General features: G+C 45.9%; 1 protein-coding gene across 1 annotated transcript; it reads left to right on the top strand.

Moving 5' to 3' along the window:
* The first annotated feature begins 239 nt into the window (after positions 1-239).
* On the top strand, positions 240-25,722 carry C9H6orf118 (chromosome 9 C6orf118 homolog). Its single transcript, XM_005903645.3, has 10 exons — positions 240-292; positions 5,056-5,726; positions 6,948-7,070; positions 10,236-10,295; positions 11,712-11,836; positions 12,776-12,834; positions 16,380-16,561; positions 19,016-19,069; positions 19,603-19,664; positions 22,798-25,722. Exons 1-10 carry the CDS (start codon positions 268-270, stop codon positions 22,853-22,855), a joined length of 1,419 nt encoding a protein of 472 aa, XP_005903707.2. The 5' UTR covers positions 240-267; the 3' UTR covers positions 22,856-25,722.
* The last annotated feature ends 767 nt before the right edge of the window (positions 25,723-26,489 follow it).

Raw genomic sequence — 26,489 nt, 5'->3', positions numbered from 1 at the left:
TTGGAAAGGAATTAGAGCGCGCAAAGGTATTTTGAATTTTTTCAAATCACATAAGGGTTTTTCTTTTAAAAGTGAAAACAGGCAAGCAAATCTAGTACTCCCTGTTCAAGAAGGCCAGAGGCATAAGAGAGGTTCAGAGGAAAGATCCCTTGGCTGGGACTGTGCCCCGGTTGCCTGGCAACAGAGGAGCCCCGGAGGAGGGCCTTGGAATGTTTGTCTGTTTCCAGAGCAACTCCCAGCCTCAGCAGCTGCAGGTGGAAGGTGGCGATGGCTGAGGATATGGAGCCTGAATGTAAGTAGATGCTGAGCGTTTTGTGTTTGGTGTTTGATGTTTGCTGGATGTTTGCCTAGGAACCAACTTCTCTAACCCAGTGTGGAAAATGAAAAGCTTTCTGGTGGTGCAACTCAGCTCCCGGGGTCACTGGGATTTAGGACTGGATTTAGGAATCAGAGCCTTTTCAGAAAATCCAGTAATAAAAGGCAGAAAATGAGGTCGGACATGTGTGTGTGTGTGTATGTGTCCTCTGGGAGGAGGAGAAATAGGAGGAAATTTCTAGACACTGTTTCTGTGTTCTTTTTTTTTTTTTTTTTTTAAAGATGACACATTTAGAGACAGTTTCTTTGGTACACGGCCCTTCTATAGTCCTCAATAAACAACCACACACCAGAGAACATGTCCACCACTGTGTACAAAGCGCTTCCCTGTCTCTGATTTAGTTTCACGTCTCTGGAGCCTGGGTTATTGTGATTTTGCAAATGGGGCAGCAGAGTCTCACCTGGGTCTTTGAACTCTGAAGCTCTTGCTTTCTCACCACACAGAGTGCATGAAAGCATTGATGATTCAGATAAACTGGGGTCAGAGAGAAAACTCTGGTTGAAATATTTGTTAGTTTAAATCTAGTCCAAAAAACCTATTTCTGTGTCTTCCTTATCAGCGTCTATTCAGAAGTTGGTTTGGTTTTACTTAAAGCAAATTTATGCTCTGATCATTTTGTAAAGAACCGAATATTCCATGAATCCTTTCAGCTTTTTTCTTTTCCTGCTTGTCACGCTGACATGGCAGGATATGCAAATCACAGTGTCTACAGTTGAAAACTCTTCAGAGTTTTTCATGGCTGACTTGGGAACCCTGGTCCTTATCACAGGATCTTGGCAGAGAGAAATGGAATCTGGATTCTCCAGGTCTAGTGAGGCAAGTCTTTCTGCAAACTAAGGAAAACAAATTCTAAGTCTGGAATGACTTGCCAATTAATTTGCTGGTGACTCCAAATCCTTTTTTGGAATAGAATCAACAAAGAAAATCGCAATTAAGTCACCTCCTCTCCTTTTCCACAGAGAGCTGGTCTAACACATGATGGTGCATTTTATGTGTCAGTTTATATGGGCTACTGTGTTGTGTATTTGGTCAAGCCTTCTGGATGTTCCTGTTGAGGTGTTTTTGGATGAGATGAACATTTAAATAAGAAGCCTTTGAGTAAGACAGATTCCCCTCCATTGTGTGGGTGGGTCACATCTAACCAGTTGAAGATCGTAAAGGAAAAAGACTGACTTCCCACTAGCAGGAGAAAATCCTCCAGCAGAAGGCATTTGGATGAACTCTGTCTTCAGCCTGCTATCCATCTTGCAGATTTTGGACTCTGCTTTTTTTTTTTTGCATAATTGTGTGAGTCAATTCCTTATAATAAACCTCTATCCTAGACTACCTTACCTGTCTTCTTAGAAATCTGCATGCAGGTCAAGAAGCAACAGTTAGAACTGGACATGGAATAACTGACTGGTTCCAAATTGGGAAAGGAGTACATTAAGGCCGCATATTGTCACCTTGTTTATTTAACTTATCTGAAAAGTACGTCATGTGAATTGCCAGGCTGGATGAATGACAATCTGGAATCAAGACTGCTGGGAGAAATATCAACAACCTCAGATATACAGATGATACCACTCTAATGACAGAAAGTGAAGAGGAACTAAAGAGTCTCTTGATAAAGGTGAAAAAGGAGAGTGAAAAGCTGGCTTGAAACATTCAAAGAACAAAGATCATGGCATCTGGTCCCATCACTTCATGGAAAATAGATGGGGGAAAAAGTGGAAACCGTGACAGACTTTATTTTCTTGGGCTCCAGAATCACTGCAGATGGTGACTGCAGCCATGAAATTAAAAGATGTTGCTCCTTGGAAGGAAACCTATGACAAACCTAGACAGCATATTAAAAAGCAGAGACATCATTTTGCTGACAAAGGTCTGTACAATCAAAGTGATGGTTTTTCCATAGTCATGTATGGATGTGAGAGTTGGACGATAAAGAAGAAATGATACTTTGAATTGTGATGTTGGAGCAGACTCTTGAGAGCCCCTTGGACTGCAAGGAGATCCAACCAATCAATCCTAAAGGAAATCAACCTTGAATATTCATTGGAAGGACTAATGCTGAAGTTGGAGCCCCAATACTTTGGCCACCTGATGAGAAGAGCTGACTCATTGGAAAAGGCCCTGATGCTGGGGGAATTGAAGATAGGAGAAGGGGATGACAGAGGGTGAGATGGTTGGATGGCATCACCAACTCAATGGACAACAGTTTGAGCAAACTGGGAGACACTGAAGGCTGTGGAAGCCTGGCGTGCTGCAGTCCATGAGATTGCAATGAGTTGGACACAACTGAGTGATTGAACAACAACATATTCATCCTTCTGGGTCTGTTTCCCTGGAGAAACCCAACTAATGTGATGTTTTTTTAGTGTTTTCTTTATGTGTTGGTGCCTTTGATGAATTAGAATGATTATCAATTAAGATATATCTTAATTGGAAACTTGTTTCATTAATATTTTAACATTTCTTAACTGCTTTCTTTGAAGTACTAATCTATTTAATAGGGAAATTCTCAATGATCCCATTGCTCCAAGATCCAGCTACACAGGAGGGACAGGCTGATTCCTTTCCACCCAGGGCCCTGCTGCCCCCTGCCCAGCATGGACCCTGGGACTGAACATGGGGAGAGCGCTCCTTGGTTGCACTGTGTCCCCTGGTACTGGTGACCTCATGGCAGGGAGCGTGTCAGGTGGGCCTGACCTAATCACATGAAGTCAGGCACGGGGCAGGGTCAGAGGTCAAGGGCATGGGAAATATGTGGAGTGCTCTTGCTGGCTGGCTCAGGGATGGAGGCCATGTGACCCTGAAGATGGGCAGACCCAGGAGCCAGGAAAGACCCTCACCAGCAGCCACCAAGGGGGTGGGGACCTCTGTCCTACAGCTGCAAGGAGCTGGATCCTGTCCCAACAGGACAGGGCCCAGGACAGATTTCCCCAAGGAGTCCAGGAGCCAGCCAGGCCCAACCCTGACGTGCCAGTTGTGATCCCAGAGAGTTGTGATCCCAGAGAGTTGTGATCACCACTCTCCCAGGGTGGAGAGCCAGCCCACAGCCTGAGGTGCCACCATGGGGCAGGGGACCCACGCGGGTGTGAGGCCTCTGGATGCAGGGCTTTTCGGACAGCGGAGTCGCTGTCACCCCTCACCCCTTGGTGCTCTCAGCCCTTCCCTCTAAGGTGACAATGCGGGGGTCAGGGACACGTCCTGAACTCGTCTCGGCCAGAGGAGGGGGCGTGGGTCCTGGGACGCCTTGCCCTGGCCCCCTTGGCTCGGGAGGAGGGAAGAGCGACAGGTGGGGTGGAAAGGCTGAATTCAGAAGTCACGCTGGCACTCACTGGGTGGGGGGACCCGTGCTGGTCACCCCACTGCCCTCACCCTCCCTGGAACTGAAAGGGCCTCCTTCCGGATGGGCCTCCTCCTTCGGGCCGTGCGGACCGAGGGCGGCAGTGGGTGTGGACGTGGGGAAAGCCTCGGCCTCCGGGAGCTCACGATGGAGCCTTGAGGGTCCAGATGGGCCTGGTCCGATGCCCTGCGTCGGGGCCCCTCCAGCTCGGGGGACAAGGCAGGCCGCAGACAGCGTGGCGTGCTCTCGTGGGCGCCTGCAGGCGTCTCCGGGCAGGGTGCCTCGGGTCTCGCCGGCCGGGAGTGGGCCCTCCCGCTCCTCTGCGGCGTCTGCGTGCTCACGTCCTCCCGGAAGCCCTTAGGCGGTGCTCCCTGCGCCGCAGTCCTTGGATGACGCAGGCAGCATTTAGGGAACGGCCCCTCCTTGCCAGGTGCCTCTCTGCCAAAAGCGATTGTATCTGGTTGTCAATTAGCCTCGTCCTGAGTAGGACGAGTCTCCTAATTTTGCTGAAGAAACTGCTTCAGAGAGATGATGTAAGATCTCTGAACTCGCGTAGTAGGAAACGGACTCCAAAAGCTCGCTTTTTCCGTCGTCTTCTGTCCTGGGCCAAGTGTCCAAATGGACCCTTACTTCTGGGACCCTTTGTGGAGGGAGCTGGGGTCCACATCAACATGCCCCGGGTTCACTCTGTGGGTCACTGTCTTCCTCTGAGTGGGGAAGGGAGGGGCCAAGTGACCGACTCTTTTTTTTTTTTTTTACCATGCAACAAAACCTTCATCAACATTTTGGACAGGTTCAGCTGTTGCTGAGAATGGTGATTTCTAAACTTCAGTTGGGGTAAATGGCTAGAGGGCAGAACGATGCCATCACTGGGCGTCATGAATAGAAGACTGAAGAACGAACAGCCGCCCCTCAGACGGAGGACAAGCTGCCGGTCGACTCCCCCTGGATGCTGTAATCAGAAGAGTGTGGCCGTCTTCCGGCTGCTTGCCGGCAAAGATGAGCCTCTGCTGGCCGAGGGGAATGCCTTCCTTATCCAGGATCTTGACAGAAAACCACATAATTCTGTAAAGCAATTATCCTTCAATTTAAAAATAAATAAATTAAAATTAAAAATTAATTCCCTGTTGGAGCCAAGTCCCTGCTTCCTCCTTCTCGGCTCTGCGGGTCCCGGCTTGCTGATGGGAATTGCCCGTCACGTGCCCCTACCCCAGCCCTCCTCTGCAGCCGGGCTGGCCTGCCCTCTTGCCTCTCCGTAGTCTCCAGCTCAGCAGGTGCACAGGCCCTTTTATGGCCTTGGTGGGGAACTAGAGTGGCACTTACTGGTCTTCTTGTCTTTCCTGACCAGTTTACCTGAGGTGGAAGCACTGTGAGACACCAGGTGTTAAGACTCTGTGCAATCTGCGGACGCTTCTGAACCAACTGCAGAAAAACCACAGAGATGACGTCCACATGTACACTTCCGGACACCTGAACCCCAACAAGCTCTACAGGCCCCCGGAGACCATCCTGTATCACTGGCCCAATGCCAACAGGCCCCGGGAGTCAAAAGTCTTTGGACCGGAAAGGCTATCTGATAAGGTCAAGAAGATGAAAGATGCTTTGGCTCATTTTACCATCAACACAGCGGTGGGCCCGAGTGATGCTGAGAACACACCGCTCTTCAGGTATCTAAACCCTCCCTCACAGGCCTCCCACGCTTCGCAGGAGGACGTGAGTCCTAAGGCGGGGTTGAGAGAGGTGGGTTCTCCTGCACGGCCAAAGCGAGAGGAGCTGAGATTGCCGGACATGAAGGTTCTGAAGTACAAGGAGGTGAGGTCCAGCCGTGAGTGTGTGATGTCCCCTCCGGGCAGGGACGAGTTCCAGTACGTCAGCTCGCACTTGGCTGCCATAACGAAAGCAGACAGCTACAGGAAGTTCTTGAGCTTCCAGAAACAAGTGCTGGCCAAGCAAGACCTCTTGATGAGGGACTTCACTGGGAGCCAGGCAGCGAGGTGCCATGAGAAGAAGCTGGAGCAGGTAAGGAGGGCAGTTCTGTGATGCTATGGAGACCCCCGCCGGGTCTCAAGACTGTTGGCAGAGACTCAGCCTCCGAGGCTGCTCTGACTCTTGCAGGTGGAACAGCAAAGGGCTGCCAGTGGCTGGGAATATCCCACGTGATGTAGGTGAGACAGCTGTTGTTTAGTCAGAGTCCCACCTGACTCTTGCGACCCTAGGGACTATAGCCCACCTGGCTCCTCTGTCCATGGGATTCTCCAGGCCAGAAGACTGGAGTGCATTGCCATTTCTTTCTCTATGGGGGTTTTCCCAACTCAGGGATCAAACCCCAGTCTCCTGAATTGCAGGTGGAAATGCTGAGCCACCTGGGAAGCCCAGATGGTAACACTTAGGGTGCAAGAAAAGAAGCTTGGAAACGTGCCTTGGAGGTGCTTTCACAATGGAAAGCAGTGGCTGCTACACTGAGGGAAATGCCCCTGGGGCAGCAGAAATAGCTGAGACAAGGTTTGCCCGAGTCATTACGAAAGAATGCGAACCGAGGGTGAGGAGAGAGTTGAGGATGCAGGTAAAGTCTGCATAGGAGTCTCTCCATCTGTAGAAGGTTAGGCGTCATGGGATGCGCTACGGAGAGCTGAGTGTGATACTTAGTTGGGGACCAGGTGTTGGAAGGGTGAAGATGCAGGAAAGAGTCAACATATGGAATAACCAAACCTTGATGAGAGCTTTCGGAGAAGGCAATGGCACCCCACTCCAGTACTCTTGCCTGGAAAATCCCATGGATGGAGGAGCCTGGTAGGCTGTAGTCCATGGGGTCGCTAAGAGTCGGACACGACTGAGCGACTTCCCTTTCACTTTTCACTTTCATGCATTGGAGAAGTAAATGGCAACCCACTCCAGTGTTCTTGCCTGGAGAATCCCAGGGACGGGGGAGCCTGGTGGGCTTCTGTCTCTGGGGTCACACAGAGTCGGACACGACTGAAGCGACTTAGCAGCAGCAGCAGATGAGAGCTTTGGCTGAGAGGACTGGTGGAAAGAGAAGGACCTTGGAAACACTGTGGAGGCAGAGAGGCACTGTTTGTTCCCTTGACTTACAGGATGCAAGGGAATAAATGAAGTCAGGCGATCATAGAGCCTCAGCACCAAGTGGTTTGCTACCCAGCTGACAGAATGCCCCGCCCGAGAAACTAAACCAGAAAGGAAAATGAAGTCATCCTGAAGCAGGGTGGTTCTCTTTTCCTCCAGGAGCTCCAGAAAATATGTGTCTGTGACCCTGAAGAGTTCAACAGACTCCAGGTCTTTGGAGAAGTCTTTGAAGATATTTGCAAAAGTTCTTTGGTATTTGGTGATATCTTGAAAGAAATTAAGGTAATAGAAACACGTATCTCCCAGGTAACAGTTGAGAGCCATGCATGAGTTTTGCACACATGAGCTCAGGCCACACAGAAATTCTGCCAAGTTTCATGGTGTCCATTCTACACAGGAGGAAAATCATTCATGGAGAGTCAAAGGAATATGTGTGCAGCCACATGAGTCTTAAGTGGGCCATGTGAGAAAAACACCCAGCTAGCTCACTTCTGAAGCCCATATTTTTCTACTAAAGCTTCCTAATTATAATATAAACTCTTATCCACTGAGCATAAATGTACACAGACACTTCTAAAGCTATCCATATGTAATTTTAAATGCATCTTGATGGAGTTTTAAGTTTGTTGTCATTTCCTGCTGAAAGTGAGCATCATATCAGAGCTGAGTTGGAATCAGGCTGCTTGAAGGGTCTGTTACTGTCCATTCCCAAATATAAGGCTTAAAAGCAGGATATGGTGACCAGTCTCCATCCCTGGAGCATTCATCTCTAGGAAGTTTGTTGTTCTTGTTCTGTTGCTCAGTCGTGTCCAATTCGTTGCGACCCCATGGACCCCATGCCAGGCTTCCCGTCCTTCACCAGCTCCTGGAGCTTGCTCAAACTTATGTCCATTGAGTTGGTGATTCCATCCAACCATCTCATCCTCTGTCATCCCCTTCCCCTCCTGCATTCAATCTTTCCCATCATCAGGGTCTTTTCCAATCAGTCAGCCCTTCCCATCAGGTGACCAAAGTATTGGAGTTCCAGTTCCAGCATCAGCCCTTCCAGTGAATATTCAGGACTGATTTCCTTTAGAATTGACTTGTTTGATCTCCTTGCTGTTCAAGGGTAGCTCAAGAATCTTCACCAGCATCACAGTTCAAAAGCATCAATTCTTTGGTGCTCAGCTTTCTTTATGGTCCAACTCTCACATGCGCACATGGTTACTGGTAAAACCATAGCTTTGATTATATGGATCTTTGTCAGCAAAGTAATGTCTCTGCTTTTTAATACACTGTCTAGGTTTGTTGCAGCTTTTCTTCCAAGGAGCAAGCGTCTTTTAATTTCATGGCTGCCGTCACCATCTGCAGTGATTTGGGAGCCCAAGAAAATAAAGTCTGTCACGGTTTCCATTGTTTTCCATCCATTTGCTGTAAAGTGATGGGACCAGATGCCCTGATTTTTGTTTTCTTGAATGTTCAGTTTTAAGCTAGCTTTTTTGCTCTCCTCTTTCACCTTCATCAAGAGGCTCTTTAGTTCCTCTTTGCTTTCTGCCATAAGGGTGGTGTCATCTGCATATCTGAGGTTATTGATAATTCTTGCAGCAATCTTGATTCCAGCTTGTGCTTCATCCACTGCAGCGTTTCACATGATGTACTCTGCATATAAGTTAAACAAGCAGGGTGACAATATACAGCCTTGATGTACTCCTTTTTCAACTTGGAAAAAGTCTGTTATTCCATGTATGGTTCTAACTGTTGCTTCTTGACCTGCATACAGGTTTCTCAGGAGGCAGCTAAGGTGGTCTGGCATTCCCATTTCTTTAAGAATTTTCTACACTTTGTTGTGATCCACACATTCAAAGGCTTTAGCATATTCAGTAAAGCAGAAGTAGATGTTTTTCTGGAATTCCTTTGCTTTTTCTATGATCCAACAGATGTTGGCAAGTTGATCTCTGGTTCCTCTGCCTTTTCTAAGTCCAGCTAGAACATCTGAAATTTCTTGATTCACATACTGTTGAAGCCTGGCTTGGAGAATTTTGAGCATTACTTTACTAGTATGTGAGATGAGTGCAATTGTGCAGTAGTTTGAGCATTCTGTGGCATTGCCTTTCTTTGGGATTGGAATGAAAACTGATCTTTTCCAGTCCTGTGGCCACTGCTGAGTTTTCCAAATTTGCTGGCATATTGAGTGCAGCATTTTCACAGCATCATCTTTTAGGATTTGAGATAGCTCAGCTGGAATTTCATCACCTCCACTAGCTTTGTTCATAGTGATGCTTCCTAAGGTCCACTTGACTTCACATTCCAAGATGTCTGGCTCTAGGTGAGTGTGAGTGATCATACCATCGAGGTTATCTGGGTCATGAAGCTCTTTTTTGTATAGTTGTTCTGTGTATTCTTTCCACCTCCTTAATATCTTCTGCTTCTCGAAGGTTCAGTTCAGTTCAGTTGCTCAGTCATGTCCGACTCTTTGCAACCCCATGAACTGCAGCATGTCAGGCTTCCCATCCTTCACCATCTCCTGGAGCTTGCTCAAACTCATGTCCATTGAGTCAGTGATGCCATCCAACCATCTCATCCTCTGTCGTCCCCTTCTCCTCCTGCCTTCAATCTTTCCCAACATCAGGGTCTTTTCCAATGAGTGGGTTCTTCGCATCAGGTGGTAAAAAGATTGGAGTTTCAGCTTCAACATCAGTCCTTCCAATGAACATTCAGGACTGATTTCCTTTAGGATGGACTGGTTGAATCTCTTTGCAGTCCCAGGGACTCTCAAGAGTCTTCAACACCACAGTTCAAAAGCATTGGTTCTTTGACACTCAAGCTTTCTGCAGGTTAAAGTGAAGTGAAAGTTGCTCAGTCGTGTCTGACTCTTTGTACCCCATGGACTATACAATCCATGGAATTCTCCAGGCCAGAATACTGGAGTGGGTAGCCTTTCCCTTCTCCAGGGGACCTTCCCAACCCAGGAATCGAACCAGGGTCTCCTGCATTGCAGGTGGTTTCTCTACCAGCTGAGCCACCAGGGCAGCCCAGATCCGCATCTCCCCCTAGTGGCAGAAGGTCACATGTTGCACGTTCTTTACCAGCTGAGCTACCAGGGCAGCCCAGATCCACATCACCCCCTAGTGGCAGAAGGTCACATGTTGCACGTGTGTCCAGGTGTTTTGTGAGTCCTAATAGTCAATACTCTATTGTGCTTTAAAAATGGTGAGATTTTTGCACATTTCCGTGTGTATGTTATTTAATATATTTCAGGAGCATTGTTATATTTTAAAAATATTCTGAACTGACACTCCTTAGCCTCTTTACATATGCAAAGAAAGTTACATTGTACAGTAATCTCATAACATTTCCAATGGATCTTTTTCTACTTTCTTTTTCCTTCTTTCTCCCTCCCTCCCACCTTCCTTTCTTACTCATTTCCTTTTTTTCTTTCTTTTTTCTTCTCTCTTTTTTTTTCTGTAGGAAGAATATGAACTCTACATGCTATTACTTCTGAAGAACCATCCCACAGAACAGTATAAGGTAACAGTCGGTCATGCATGTCTTAAACAGAGCCTGTTTCTTCTTTAATATTTCCTGAGCACAGGGAAACAGCCTGAATCTTGGAAGCCCCGTTTGTGCCTGCATGATTTAGATCAGTGGGTACTTTTAATAGGCGTGGGCCTTATGTCCATGAGGACATCGTGACGGACTGGCCCTCTGCTCCTGGCGACAGCGAGGGGTGGCCAGGGAGGCGCGCACGTTTCTTGATTTGGTCGCCACCTCTGGCCGCCAGTTCTCGGTGACCTGCACAGGCTTGTCCTCCGTGACCTGCTCTCCTGGGCTTGCTTTGCTCAGACATGGCTTTGCCTCTCTGCTCGTTGAGGTCCCCCCTACTGATGGTGACCCGCTTTGTAGGTGGCACCTAGGTCTTTCTAGTGAGTTCCAGATTACAGCGTATCCAGCCAGCGTCCCACTGAAGGCCGACACTTCGGTGTCTGAGCAGGAAGGTTACTGATCTTAAAAGACGTGGGGTGACCTTGGATTCTCTGTGACACCTTCCAGGGCTTCTCTCCGGGCGTAGGTCACACGTGTGGATGCTCGGGAAGGAAAATGGACGGCAGCGATGACATTATCACGCACACAGCTCAGAGAATACGGCACTGTCACTAAGGCGACTTCTGACATTTTCAATAAAGTTTAAAAATCGTGTCTCTTGGGAAGGAGAGAGTCTCATTGTGTCTATTAAACAAAGAAACAAAGATCATGGCCTGATGAGGAGGGCAGTTCTGACTCAATAGGGAATCACACTCGGGCATTGTTTCCTTGCCTTGAGCGATTCGTGCTTCAGAAAGAAGCCTCTGTTCGGCAGGAGTAAGCAAAGGCTCCAGCTGGGGTCTGCCTTGCTCTTTGCTTTCTGAGGCTGAGTCACTGAGGACCACGTCTGCCCACATCCCCGCCAAACACCAGGATGAAAGCGTCCGCAGGCCGGCGGGGCTCTAGATCCTTCTTCCTGGAAACTTGGCCCCCGTCACCCAAATGAGCCAGAGAGTTTTGTTTCACCACATTTGAGAATCATTACTTTGCAGCCATTGGATTAATACTGTTTTTAATACATTTAGAAAAATAATCACAGTGCTGCTGATAATACTCATGAAGTGTTTTATTCAGCATTTTCTTTCCCCACACAAACGAGCAATGAAATCCCCCACCACTTTTTAATTTCTTAGGGAAATAAAGACTCCAAGTTAAAATTTTATATATATATATATACACCTTACCCAGACCTTCACCTGACAACTTATCCCTTCTCCAATATTCCTCCTTCAGGCCCATCCCTTCTGTTTACTATTTTACTTAGCATTTGACCCCGGACATCTTGGACACACCATATTAACAGAGAAAATTCTCACCCTTGTTTTCTGTCTGTCTCACCCATTCTGGCCTTGTCCTGCCCAGTCGTTGCTGACTCAGGTCCAGAGTCTGCAGAAGGGGAAGGTGAAGACGGCGGATGTGGAGCGGGCCAGGGAGGAGCTGAGGGTGCTCGTGACTGCCATCAGAGCGGCCCTGGACCACAATGACAGGTGGGGAGGGTGATCGCGCTTGGTCTGTGCTGGGATTACACTAGTATTATTGGCCTCATTATTATTTCATTATTGGTCTCAGAGGGTAAAATGCTCCTTGGAAGAAAAGTTATGACCAACCTAGACAGCATATTAAAAAGCAGAGACATTACTTTGCCAACAAAGGTCCATCTAGTCAAGGCTATGGTTTTTCCTGTGGTCATGTATGGATGTGAGAGTTGGACTATAAAGAAAGCTGAGCGCCAAAGAATTGATTCTCTTGACCTGTGGTGTTGGAGAAGACTCTGAGAGTCCCTTGGACTGCAAGGAAATCCAACCAGTCCATCCTAAAGGAGATCAGTCCTGGGTGTTCATTGAAAGGACTGATGTTGAGGCTGAAACTCCAATACTTTGGCCACCTGATGCTAAGAGCTGACTCTTTTGAAAAGTCCCTGATAATGGGAAAGATTGAAGGCAGGAGGAGAAGGGGACGACAGAGGATGAGATGGTTGGATGGCATCACCGACTTGATGGACATGAGTTTGAGTAAACTCTGGGAGTTGGTGATGGACAGGGAGGCCTGGCGCACTGCAGTCCATGGGGTCACAAAGAGTCGGACACGACTGAGCGACTGAACTGAACTGAGTGTAAAATGGCTAGTTTCTTTTCGTCCTTGCTTCTTAAAAATTCAAGTCACAAAGGAACATCAATAGACACTAAAAGACCAGCTCCTTTAACTAGTGGCTTGGGTGCTCTTGATAAGAAAGGATACTTTAGTTTATTGAACTTGACTAATTCAGTCTCATTCTATCTACATCTTCAAGTCATCTTTTTATTGTTAGAAACTCAGAGGATCAGTTCTTATTTCTCAGTTTTTAAGTCTGTGATATAAGAGAGAGAAAAGGAGGACGGTATGAACAGGGTGCTAATGTATCATGATGTATTTTTACCGAACCGCAGGCTCAGAAATGAACTGGAGCAGGAGCGTGTACTGCTGGAGGCCGCGAGGAACCGGGCAGGCAAGTAACCCTGTGATTGGTCTTCTGACGTGAGGTTTGCCGTGACCTCCGCATGAGGAATCTTCAAGACTAGTTCCCTGTTCATGGCTTCTGCTGCTAGTTTGAAAAGGTTTTTCAGAGAGGTTATTATCTTCCCCCTGCCCCCATCAAGCTCCTTAGAAATTCAGTAAGTTTTCATTTTTATCTGAAGTGGTTTAAAGTACTTTAAAGACACAGGAAGTAGTTGATCTCTTGGAGAGATTTGTCTGGGTGAAGATGTTTATCGCAGTTTCTATTGCTTTGGGCACGTTTGCTTGTCGAGTTGCTGTAATCACAGACAGCTCGTGTGCGTGTCATCTTCCTGTAAGATCTCTTCGGTTTTAGTGAAACTTTGAATGAATTCCGGACCTTATGTTGAGAGAATAACCAAAGTACTTGAAATAGATTTTAAGAACCTTGACGCAATGGTGTGAATATGAGAATCAACTCCGCTGAGGAAGTGTTGAAGAACTAAATGAGTTTATTTTAGAGAAAGTGTCTTGAAATACGTAGTGGGTTTTAGGGGGGAGCTGTGAATACTCCAGGGCATCCCTGGGGGATGGAAATAGAGGAAGTGTCGCAGTGGCCTGTGGTTTCCAGCGTAACAGCAAGGAGGATGGTCCAGTCTGGTTTCCAGACACTTTGTGTCTTTATTCTTGCATCAGAGGAGTCAGCTTTTCTGGACAACAAGGTTCTGTCCAGGTGTGGGGCACCCTCTCTTGCAAATGGGCCTCAACATGCACACCTCAGCACCCCACTCACATGGCTGTTACGTGAACCGCTTTCGTGATACTGCTGCCTGTTCAGTGGAGGCAAGGATAGCGCTTCCCTCGTCATTAAGAGGATCTGATAGGATGCAAGAACACAGGGCTTGGCACGGCGGAGTCACTCTGCCTGTGGGTTCCTCCTCATGCCATCATCACTCATGAAGAGGGCCACACGGTTTGTGGGAAATTAATGACATTTTGTGAATATTCACACACTCAATGAAATAATAGAAATGATCTCAAAATTGGGCACACCATTCACAGCTGGATTAAATGACCCAAACAGGCTCAGGTGACTGTCTGTCTCACTGACCTCTGCAGTTAACCCTGTGGCTCAGTCAGGTGCCGCTCCCACTCCAGGCTTGTTACGCACTAACTCACGTGGAATCGCGCTTTCATCTCAGCATCTTTGAGGATGTTCTCACAAGTCTAATGGTCTTGGGTTCTTCGGCAAACTTGGCCTCAAAGGTTGTGACCCCAGAGGATTTCGTTTTCCCTCCTCTGGTTCTTTCTGCCCTCCCATGAGCCAGGCCTGTGTGGTTTACCTGGTGGGCATCTTTCAAGGGTTTCTTGTGGCCTGAGTCTCCAGGCGGCCTGGTCTTGTGATTCTTCCAGACCTCAGAGGTTGGTGGATTCCTTCTCTATCTGCAGTCCTGCTCACTCTTGTTTAATGTTTTTAAAAAATGTATTGAAAATAAGAATCCACCTGCAATGCAGGAGATGTAGCTTTGATCCCTGGGTTGGGTAGATCCCCTGGAGGAGGGCGTGGCAACCCACTCCAGTATTCTTGCCTGGAGAGTTCCATGGACAGAGGAGCCTGGCGGGCTACAGTCCATGGGGTCGCAGAGAGTCGGACACGACTGAAGTGACGTAGCACACACCCATGGGATATTCTGTTGCATGTACTGCATCTTCTTCGTCTCTGCTGATGCACACCGAGTTTGCTGCATGCCTTCTGTTGTGAACAATGCTGCAAGGGACGTGTGTTGGCTCCTCTCCAGACAGGTCGCAAGATGAGACTGGAGCTCCCTGGTTTTCTGTCTCCTGCTATTTCTTAAAACTTGCCACCATTTTAAAAAATGTAACACTTTATTGCTAAACGCTAACAGAATAACATGGCAAAGGCTCATAAAAATAATAAGCAAAAAGAAGTTACCAACTTTCTAGGCCTGTAGTAATCTTTTCTTAATATTTGGTCCTAGCTGTTTCTGACACGGATTCAAACACTTAAAGAAACCCAGGACCCTACCTGCATCCTCCTGGATTCTCTTTCTGAAGATTTCTCATTCCTGAGCCTCCTCCAGACAAACGCATTTTCTGTGGACTCCCCCTGTTTTGATGCCACGGTCTTCCTCTTTAGGTAGAAAGACAAGGCACAGTCGGGCCATGTGAGTGGCTCTCTGCACCTTCTGTCTTCCTTGCTGCCAGTTACTTATTTCGGGTGAAACCTTCAGCTTGGATTGAGATGGGAATCAGAGACGTTTTCGTTGGCTCTCCCAGAACTCACGGCAGAAGCTTAAGCATGACTGCCTCTGCTCCGGCAAGTCTGCTTCTCCAGCGTCTGCTGGACTTAGTCACCCAGGTTTCAGAACGCACCTTCACACTTTTCCCTTCTTCCAAATTGGGCAAGTTTGAATGACAGCAGTGACTTGGTGTGTATCAGCAGGTAAGATCACTCTTGCTCATGGCATTTTTCCATTAAAAAAAAAAGAAGCTGTTCTTTCTCAAAGAATTAAGTCTTTCGACTCATCAGAGCCTACCTGTGCTGACTGAGAACAGTGCATCCTTACCCTTGAGTTATTTTCTGCCTCCATCTCTCGGCTCCTTAAATACCGATCTTTGTTGGAGCTCAGCATGTTTTTGGCTCAATGCACACGTCTTTGAGTCTAGATCTCTTTCCTGCTGTAACACCTTTTCAGGCTTACGGTCGGTATATGCCACGGCCTACTGCACATGGCACCTGAGTGCCAGCTCAGCAAGTCCAAGGTGAAGCTTTCCTCTCTACATTTGCCTGTCCTTGGAAGTTTCAATGAATGGCATCTCCAGACACATGGAGGCTTGAGTCGGGGTACCAGCGGCGGCGTCTTCACTCTCTGCCCCTCAGCCACAACACGGCTGGTCGTAAGTGGCCAGGCTGGCTTCAGACCTCTTCAAACAGCTTTGACTGGTTTCCTCCCATGGGCTAGAAGACCTTTCTGATCTGCCACCTGCTCCTTGTAGTGTTCTGATTTCCTGCTTCTCCCCTGGCCCTCGGTGCCCCCACCGTACCGTGCAAATTCCCCCTTCCGGAAGGCGTCAGCTCTGCCCCTCTGCCTGCTCCCCACGCCTCCCACTCACCTGACTCCTGTGCGTCTTCCTGCTCTCACCTTAGTCCCATGCCTGCAGCAGAGTCATCCTTGCGCCTTGCCCATGCTGTGCTAGGTACTTGATAAAGACTCATCAAGTACATAAATGAATTAAAGGAGGGACACCCCATTCTCGGGTCTGATCATTTTTTCCCCTTTTATTTCAGTTGCTATCCTTGCCTTTACTGTTTATATTTTTAATAGGAAAAGATAGGAAATATATATATCTACACTAAGGCAGTGAAACCTATATACTTAATTTGGCTCTCATAATCTTTATTGACGTGCTTGAAGTTTGAATTACATTATATTTTATAACTATATACAATGTACTTAGTATTGTTAATACATAATGTTACTAATAAGAATTAAGGCATTAAACACAGAATATGTTGTTTTTAAAAAATTATTCCAGAATCACCTGAGAAAAAGGTCGTGAAGGAGGAGAACCTTACTCTTATTGAGAAGGTTGAAAAAAAGAGGTGTGAAGTACTTCATAAATGGGATGAGATTCAAGCTCTTGAAAGACTAATTAAAACAAGCTTTGTTCATACTGGAATTTTGCAAATCACTGAAAGTAAGATCAAAAGCTTAGAGGTATGCAAATTGTTTTTTTTTCAATGTCTACATTGTTATTTTGCTGGAAGACCTTGGCAAACATATGAAGTGATTTGACATTCAATGGCGGCAAAATATAACATTTGGTCTAAACATTTTTCATTTCAACCACTTTGTAGCAAATGAATAGAATAATTAAGAGATGTAGCTAAACTAGGTCTTCCCAGGTGGCGCTAGCTGTAGAGAACCTGCCTGCCAAAGCAGGAGACATAAGAGACATAGGTTCCATCCTTGGGTCGACAAGATCCCCTGGAAGAAGGCATGGCAACCCCCTCCAGTTTTCTTGCCTAGAGAATCCCATGGACAGAGGAGCCTGGAGGGCTACAGTCCATGGGGGTCTCAAAGAGTCGGACACGACTGAGCAACTTAGCCTGCATGTAAGCACAGCTGAAACAACGACAGTGAAGGTGATAAAAATTCTGTAGAACTCTATTAAGGGTCAGACCGAATCTCTTCCAGCCCAAGTGACATCTCTTAGAAATTAGCAATTTTATATGGAAAATGCTTGTCGTAAAGATAATGACGGGCATCATTTAGGGTCCAGTGTTTGCTAAGTAGTTTAATCTGAAGCCTAGAGAAGCTAAGCGACCCACCCAATATGGCACGAGACACAGGGGGCAAAGCTGGGATTCAGCTTAAATCTTCTGGGCCCCAAAGTCCTTATAATTTCTGTCGAGCCACATTGACCCCAAGGTTACGTGTACAGTTTCACATTATGCTGGAAGATAGGATTAATTACTGCCATTGAGAACCTGCTGTATTAGACCTGAACAACTGTTGCTAACCATTTTCTGGATAACAATAAAATTATGATCTTGATACACATAAATTATTATGTGTATTATGTATGATCTAATGTTTTGAAATGCTATGATGGCCTACTTCTTAAGTTAAAATTTACACAATTTTAAATTGTGTAAAATCTTATTAAATATAACTTCTACTTATAGAGTTTGTAAGTCATATGTGATTATCCTTTTTTCTCCTGGTTACAGACTTTCATATATTTTCCCAACCCTACTTTATTTTTAAAGCCTAATTATAGGAAGGTGGTGGTGGTCCAAACTTGCTTTGGATTCTCTTGTGTCTCTTTGAAAATAATCTGGTCGGATTTCTTTCTGTGTTTTCACTGAGAGTCTACCCCCACTTTTTAAACTTAATAATGTCCTAAAAAGAAACACTATTTTATAACTGAATGCTTAAACAGCAGAAACCAGTTACAACTTTATGTGTTCTGAGCATGCTATAATGCAAAATCATGTAAACTTTGCTTTCAATATTGAAACCTCTTTTAAACCTGGGAAATAGAAGATTCTATATGATTCCATATCAATAATTTATATTACTTTAAATATTTGTTATTTACATTTGGCTCCTTAATTCAAATACTGGAGGATATAATAGAGCTGCATTTATTATCCTGTTAGATAACTGATTCCTAGGTCTGGATTTGAAATGTTATTTCTAACCAGAAGAAAAAATAACTAAATGTATCACAGGTTTATGATGCACAGATATTGCTGTAAATAGTACAAAAATACTATTTCATTTAATTCCAAACAACCCAAAAAGATAGATGTTTTTATTAACCCCCTTTTTCATACGGGGAAACCAAGGCATACATACGCTCAGTAACTTGATCAAGCTTACAGTGAGCAAGTATTAGGATGTAAAGTCAGCCCAACTCCCTAATTGTATATTATCCAGCCTCACGATATGCTGATACTCGCGAATGATTTCCATTATGGTGCATCTCTGGAGGAGCAAACCTTTTCATCCCTTCTTCATCATCATTTTGTTCACAATTATCTTGAGTATTCTCATTTACAGTATTAACTAATTTTTCAGTTTCAGTAGTATACACTCTTGGTTGCTCATTTGGGGAGAGATGACAGCTTTTTAATATTAACACTCCATCTAGGGTCATTTTATATTTATTTTAACGCATTGGTCTTAAAGATTTTTTGTCACTTTCATTTCATGACTTTTTGGTATCTGTTGCTATTGTGAACGGAAACTCAAAAAATTCTTTTTCTTAACTTTGCAGTTTATAATCAGTGATGTCTATATATGCATGACTTATTGACATTTGTATTTTTATATTGTATCCAGCCATCTTAAAAATTCCATTATTAGTTCCAAAAATATGTGGAATGCGCCTACTCTGGAACTCCCCTAAAATCCCCTAGTGTTTTGCAACATCAAGCTCCACCTCCTCTGCTTTCTGACCCGAGGGCCAGGATTTTCCTCTCTCTCTGAACAGCCTTCATGTCATGCTTTGTAAATCCATTGTTTCTAAGGGGTGTGATATTGAATACTTTCAAAATTAAGATAATGGCATTCACAGAATACTTTTTGTTCCATAAATGGTGAAAAATACTTAACAAATATTGTTAACTGCTTGTCTTTCTTTTAAAACCGTTTTTCCTTTAGACTGAAACTATAAAGTTGGAAACAGCAAATAAAATTTTAATGAAGAAAATTCAGGTAAGTGTTTAGAGCCTGCTTTTCAATAGAAATGTTTCTGCTGGCTCCTTCCTGTGCTATGTGATGAATCAAGTATGGCGGTGTGTGCACAGTCTTTATAAACCATGATGTTCTGTCACGGCAGGAGTATCTCGCTATGCTGACCTTAGCTTAAAACTGGACAGGTGTAAGCTAATACATTAATGAAAATATTCTCCCTTTAATAGTTGAATGTGTCCATCAGAACTGACCATTTCTCTAACCCACCGCTCATAACAAAGAATTATCATGAGTTTATGAATGCCATGGCTCGCTTAATGACGTCTCACGACAGCCTTCCACAATGCATGGTAACAATCTGCTGCTTAATGGGTCGCAGTGCTACCTTGACTACCCACGTGCACCTCTCTGCATTATATTTGGCATTAATCAGCATGTTATGCCTGATGCTAGAGGTGGTAATGCATTTGGATGCGATTGGCAACATTACTGATGTTGCCCACGACCAGTACCGTGCCGTTGTATGTGACCAAGTGGTTTTTAATTCTTGGTAGTTTATTGTGAACTTCGTGAAGCAGATCATGGGGAGGAACAAGCTGAGAGAGGAGGAGCAGCAGTGAGTATTGAAGCTCTGATGGAGCAACTGTCATACCCTGACGCTGGAGCCCTTAAAGCCGTCCATTCACAAGAGATGACCTGGACGATGCTTCTGAAGTCTGTGGGTTCCTGAGTGTTAACTTCACGTACATTACACATGTGACATCTTTTCCTTTGCTTAAGAATGCTTGGTCCAAGGTTTAAATCTCCATCATATGTATTATTTAGCAATATAGAAATATATATTTTGGGGGGAAAAAACTGAAGAGTTGAAGGATATTCCTCAAGGGGAAGGATCAGGAAAGGGGGAAGGCGTGTGGCTGTGGGTGGCTTTCTTTTCTCAAATTGCATACCTTCAGATCAGATCAGATCAGTCGCTCAGTCATGTCCGACTCTGCGACCCCATGAATTGCAGCACGCCAGGCCTTCCTGTCCATCACCAACTCCTGGAGTTCACTCAGACTCATGTCCATCGAGTCAGTGATGTCATCCTGCCATCTCATCCTCTGTCGTCCCCTTCTCCTCCTGCCCCCAATCCCTCCCAGCATCAGAGTCTTTTCCAATGAGTCAGCTCTTCGCATGAGGTGGCCAAAGTACTGGAGTTTCAGCTTCAGCATCATTCCCTCCAAAGAAATCCCAGGGCTGATCTCCTTCAGAATGGACTGGTTGGATCTCCTTGCAGTCCAAGGGACTCTCAAGAGTCTTCTCCAACACCACAGTTCAAAAGCATCAATTCTTCGGTGCTCAGCCTTCTTCACAGTCCAACTCTCACATCCATACATGACCACAGGAAAAACCATAGCCTTGACTAGACGAACCTTTGTTGGCAAAGTAATGTCTCTGCTTTTGAATATGCTATCTAGGTTGGTCATAACTTTCCTTCCAAGGAGTAAGCATCTTTTAATTTCATGGCTGCAGTCACCATCTGTAGTGATTTTGGAGCCCAAGAAAATAAAGTCTGACACTGTTTCCACTGTTTCTCCATCTATTTGCCATGAAGTGATGGGACCAGATGCCATGATCTTCGTTTTCTGAATGTTGAGCTTTAAGCCAACTTTTTCACTCTCCACTTTCACTTTCATCAAGAGGCTTTTGAGTTCCTCTTCACTTTCTGTCATAAGGGTGGTGTCATCTGCATATCTGAGGTTATTGATATTTCTCCCGGCAATCTTGATTCCAGCTTGTGTTTCTTCCAGTCCAGCATTTCTCATGATGTACTCTGCATATAAGTTAAATAAACAAGGTGACAATATATAGCCTTGACGAACTCCTTTTCCTATTTGGAAGCAGTTTGTTGTTCCATGTCCAGTTCTAACTGTTTCTTCCTGACCTGCATACAGATTTCTCAAGAGGCAGATCAGGTGGTCTGGTATTCCCATCTCTTTCAGAATTTTCCACAGTTTGTTGTGATCCACACAGTCAACGGCTTTGGCATAGTCAATAAAGCAGAAATAGATGTTTTTCTGGAACTCTCTTGCTTTTTCCATGATCCATCAGATGTTGGCAATTTGATCTCTGGTTCCTCTGCCTTTTCTAAAAGCAGCTTGAACATCAGGAAGTTCATGGTTCACACATTGCTGAAGCCTGGCTTGGAGAATCGTGATACTAAATACATGATAAATTTTTGTGTATTGGTAGTGATACATGGAAAAACCTATACATGTATTAGTCTGAAAGATTTAACTTAAAAATCAAATGCCGACTATTATTATCTCTTACCTAAGTTTAGATTTTACAGAGTTAACTTTCTTTGAGTTGGTACCATTGTTCAACCCTCAGGATTTGAGACGGCTGGAAAAACCACTGACAGTTTAAATATGGGAAAAGCTTGTTGTATCAACAGGTAAAAAGACATTTAGTTGGTGGTGGTACAGGTTCAGTGGAATCAAGGAGTCGGAGCTCTTTTCCCTCCCTGCTGCCCTCGGGTGGTGGCCTGAGGGTGGCCGCCTGGCTGTCTTTAGGCATGGGTCCCTGTCCCAGGGGGAAGGAAGAGGGGGGAATCGCAGGACAGCTGGCATCCCACGGTGAGTCTGTTCTGTTGGATTTAGGTAGGAAAGCCCGCCCCAGGGACTTCCACTGTATCTCATTGGGCACCAAGGCGACCCTTAGCTGCAAAAGAGTCAGAAAATGGACCATCAGACTTGCCAGCTTACGTGTTAGAGAAAGGAGAAACGGTGTTAGGCTGGGTGCTGGTTGAACCACGCAGGGAGATCCGGGTTCTGGGAGGCCTTGCATTATGTCGGGTGTTCTCGATGGAAAAGAACACGGAAATGCAAACACAGCATTTGGAAGAGCCCTCCAGAGCGTTGTGAATGAGAATGAACTCAGGTGATATCATGGCTCCGACGGTAAAGAATCCACCTGCAATGCGGGAGACCTGGGTTTGATCACTGAGTTGGGAAGTTCCCATGGAGGAGGGCATGGCAACCCACTCCAGTATTCTTGCCTGGAGAATCCCCGTGGACAGAGGAGCCTGGAGGGCTATAGTCCATGGGGTCGCAAAGAGTCAGACATGACTGAGTGGCTAAGCACACATACAAACATCATTAAGGTAAGGGCTTCCTGGGTAACTCTACTGGTAAAGACTCCACCTGCAGTGCAGGAGACCCCAGTTCGATTCCTGGGTCAGGATGATCCCCTGGAGAAGGGATAGGCTACACACTCCAGTGTTCTTGGGTTTTCCTGGTGGCTCAGATGGTAAAGAATCCGCCTATGATGCGGGAGACCTGGGTTCGATCTCTGCGTTGGGAAGATCCCCTGGAGAAGGGAACAGCTGCCCGCTCCAGTATTCTGGCCTGGAGAATCCCATGGACAGAGAAGCCTGGTGGGCTACACGCCATTGGGTCATAAAGAGTCAGACACGACTGAGCGACTAAGCTCAGCAGCGTCATTAAGGTAAACCCACCTCTGCGGCACAAACTCCTTGGCCTGGAAAGTGTTGCAGAGGCCTGGGCACATATGCAGAGAAGCTTCGCCGCATCCAAGGCCAAGCATCTGTGACAAATGCCCTTTAAAATGGAAGGGGAGGGGTGCAAGTCTCACTATGCGTGTGTGAGTGAATGTGTTTTAATAGACGTTTGTTTTGAAATTTTCTTTTATGATTCATGTACTTTTTCTCTAACCCATTGTACTCATCTGTTTTCTATTTTAAGGAACCTTTGGGGATTTATTAAAGAATTTGCAAAATTGAAAGAGACTGATATCTCTTAAGTGGCTGGAAGAATGGCCTATGAAAATTCACAACCACCATGTATGTGCGATGTGGGTTTGTGGAGGTAAACATTGAAGAAGATACATTTCACTTCGTCATTTTAATCTCCAATAAGGTCAATGTGGTCTTTGTGTTCTTCTCAAGATATTGAATTAAATACATGTATTCATGTGATTCATTTTACTTTGTAAATACATGTTCATAACAATAGTCGTTCCTAGAGTAATTTCTGCTTTCAATCAATAACTTTCTTCAGGAAAAAAAATACTTTCAATTATTTGATAGGAATAGGAAATTCAGCACTGCTACAACATAGATTAAACTCATTTCTTACTTGCCAGTGCAAGTTTAAGTATAAACATTTAACAAAATGCAGTTGTGTAATAAATCTCCATTTAATTAAATCGTCTTTACTGATTGTGAATGATACAGTGTTTCACAGAGTTACAAACCTGGCCTGGTTCTTTACACTGCACCTGTTACCTGATTTTGACCTTCATGACAACTGCCTGAGTTGGAATTTGTTTTTATCCTTGCCTTGCCTGTAATATGGTCTGAGCACTTAAAGTCAGTGCAAGTCTGGTTTCTTTGTTCTTTGGCTGTTGTGAAGGTCAAAGATAAGTGGAATATAAACATGAGGGTTTCAATCTTAAGTTAGACGTATTGGGTGACATAGATTTGTTTACATAAACCTTTAATGTCCAAGTCCCACATGTTAGGCTAGAGGAAGCACAGAGGTTGCCTCAAGTTCAAGGTCTCCAGGGACCAGGTGATGCCAGGAGGGTCCATCCGAGATGCTTTGGGAATGCTGGGCTTTGAAAGAGAAAGAGGCTCAGAGAGAAGCAGGAGTACCAACACAGAGGATATACACTTGGCATAAGTTTGAGGTGAGGGAGGAGCAGGTGAATCAATTGTTTTCTGAAAGTGGCCACTGGGGTCCAGGAGCAGATGGCGGGGTAGTGCCAGGGTGAGCCAGGTGTGCTGGTGTTCGTGAATAGAGACAGTGGTCGCACTCTGCTTTTAACACGCGTAAACCACAGTCCCCAGGCCCCTCACACCTACAGGTCACCCAGCAGTTAAGCTTCAAGTTCCTGTGCGTTGCTGTAGAAAGAGCATCTCAGCCCGTCATATGCCCTACATGTTCCCAGGAGCAGAAGGCGTCTCACACGTGTCCCTGAGTGGGTTCCCTCCTGGCGGGCACTCTGCCAGGCATGTGTCTCCCGGGCTGTCCCGTCCTCTGCAGCCCACCTGCCACAGTCCTCAGGAACATGTGCTTGCATGGCCGGGGGCAGCTGGGAGGCGCATCTCCACAACACTTCAAGCTCCGTGCAGCAGAGGCGTCCACACTGGCTGGCTTCCGTGGATCACCATGCAAAGGGGTAAAGCCTTGCAGGCAGAACGTATTCACTATTTATACTGTCATGAAAGGCAATATTCTAGACCACTGTCTGCATGTGGGTCTACCTTGCATGTTGGAAGGGACCAGAATCCTGGTTTTGTCTGTGTGGTTTTAACCCTTTATCTTGACTATAAATACTTATACTGTGCATGCTATCATCCCAAGAAAGTCTATCTCCCCAAGATACTCACAATGCTGACTCAAGGGATGGCCTTCGGAGCTCTCTCTGTGTATCTTGTGTTTGATGCATATGTCCATCCATATAGCAAGCTTGTGCACGGGCCTCCCTGGTGGCTCTGTGGTAAAGAATCCACCTGCCAATGCAAGAGACCCAGGTTGGATCCCTGGGTCAGGAAGATCCCTTGGAGAAGGGAATGGCTGCCCACTCCAGTATTCTTGCCTGGGAACTCCCACAGACAGAGAAGCCTGGCAGGCTACAGTCCCTGGGGTTGCCAAGTGTGGGACACGACCTAGCGACTAAACAAAAACAATGCTTGTGCACTTATATTACTAATTAATGATAAATTATAACTATAAATTAATAGGTGCCTATATAGTTTAACTGGGAGAAGGAAATGGCAACCCACTCCAGTATTCTTGCCTAGAGAATTCTGTGGACAGAGGAGCCTGGTGGGCTGCTTTCCATGGGGTTGCACAGAGTCGGACACGACTGAAGTGCCTTAGCATGCATGCATGCACTGGAGAAGGAAATGGCAACCCACTCCAGTGTTCTTGCCTGGAGAATCCCAGGGCCGGGGAACCTGGTGGGCTGCCGTCTATGGGGTCGCACAGAGTCAGAAATAACTGAAGCGACTTAGCAGCAGCAGCAGCAGCATGTAGTTTAACTAAATTAGATCAACTTATAATAGCTTTGCAACTTGTCATTATTTGACATTATATTAGAATCATCATTTTAAGTAAGAAAATGACAATCTGCTTTATTTTTGAATGGCTACATCATATTCTATGGTGTGGCTATATCTTAATTGATATAACTATTTCCTCATGTGAAAAGTTGACTCATTGGAAGAGACTCTGATGCTGGGAGGGATTGGGGGCAGGAGGAGAAGGGAATGACAGAGGATGAGATGGCTGGATGGCATCACCGACTCAATGGACATGAGTTTGCGTGAACTCCGGGAGTTGGTGATGGACAGGGAGGCCTGGCGTGCTGCAATTCATGGAGTCACAAAGAGTTGGACATGACTGAGCGACTGAAGTGAACTGATTTCCTTGTGGATTATTGACTATTTAATTTGTTCTCAAAATTTTCTTTTCAATGAAATGGACGTTTGCAACTTCAATGAACAAACTTTATTTGAGACCGTAATTTCTGAAACTATGCAAAGTCAATTTCCGTGTAAGTAGGTTTCTGTGTAAAATGGCACATGCATGAATTTTCTTCTAGATTTGTCACAATGTCCAGATTGTGAAATTGCACGGTGGTTGTAACAAATTAAACTCTCGTCAGCCATAGACAAGGACACCCATTTCACCTCTTTGTAACTAGCCCATTACTGGAGTTACTATTGTTGATTCATTCATTACTCACATTTGTTGAGGACATATTGCTTGCTGGGCGTTGTCCTCAATGGTGGAGACTCAGCTGTAGCCAAATGCCAGGTCCCTGGAGTCCTGGAGCTTGCATTGCAGAGGGGGCAGACAAACCAACCAGCAAACTGGGGACTATGTCAGACGGCGCTTACTGCTGTGAGTGAAAGTAAAGCCGGGGAAGGAGAGGGTGGGCAGGGTGGTGAGGAGGATGCCATTTCACAACTGCTGAGGGGAGTTCTGCCTCCTAAGATGCTGGAGAGATGCCCGAAAGAAGAGGGGGAATCATATCCATGTCTGGGGGCTTCCAGACAGCAGGAGGGCATGTGCAAAGGCCCTGAGGGCAGAAGGCTGTGGGACCTCAGGATGCAGCGGGATGTACCTTCAGTACTGCTCATGGTACCGTCCCGGGAACAGGCACATTGAGGACGACACACAGCAGAAATGAGGGGGCAGGGAGAGATGCTGGGGTCGGGGCAGCGCTTCTCCTGGGGGGGCGACGGGCAGTCACGGGGGGTGAGAGCAGAGGAGTCAGGACCAGTCTGCCTCCTGTGTAAGGGGCTTGGATGGTGAGTCTTATGGGTCAGTCTAGTCGAGACAGAGTGCCCAGGGATTTAATCGAATACCACCGAGGTGCTGGTGTAAAGGTATGAGGCAGGTGGGGTGAACATCTACAGCTGGTT

Source organism: Bos mutus, chromosome 9 (genome assembly GCF_027580195.1).
Source record: "Bos mutus isolate GX-2022 chromosome 9, NWIPB_WYAK_1.1, whole genome shotgun sequence".
Taxonomy (NCBI): domain Eukaryota; kingdom Metazoa; phylum Chordata; class Mammalia; order Artiodactyla; family Bovidae; genus Bos; species Bos mutus.
Note: the sequence above shows the minus strand (reverse complement) of the source record. Positions and strands in the feature narration are given on the sequence as shown.

Excerpts from the sequence above, each read along its gene's own strand:
- C9H6orf118 (XM_005903645.3), top strand. The coding sequence starts at position 268 with ATGGCTGAGGATATGGAGCCTGAAT. Across the intron at positions 5,727-6,947 it reads ATGAGAAGAAGCTGGAGCAG|GAGCTCCAGAAAATATGTGT; the intron begins GTAAGGAGGGCA and ends CTTTTCCTCCAG. Across the intron at positions 11,837-12,775 it reads GCCCTGGACCACAATGACAG|GCTCAGAAATGAACTGGAGC; the intron begins GTGGGGAGGGTG and ends ACCGAACCGCAG.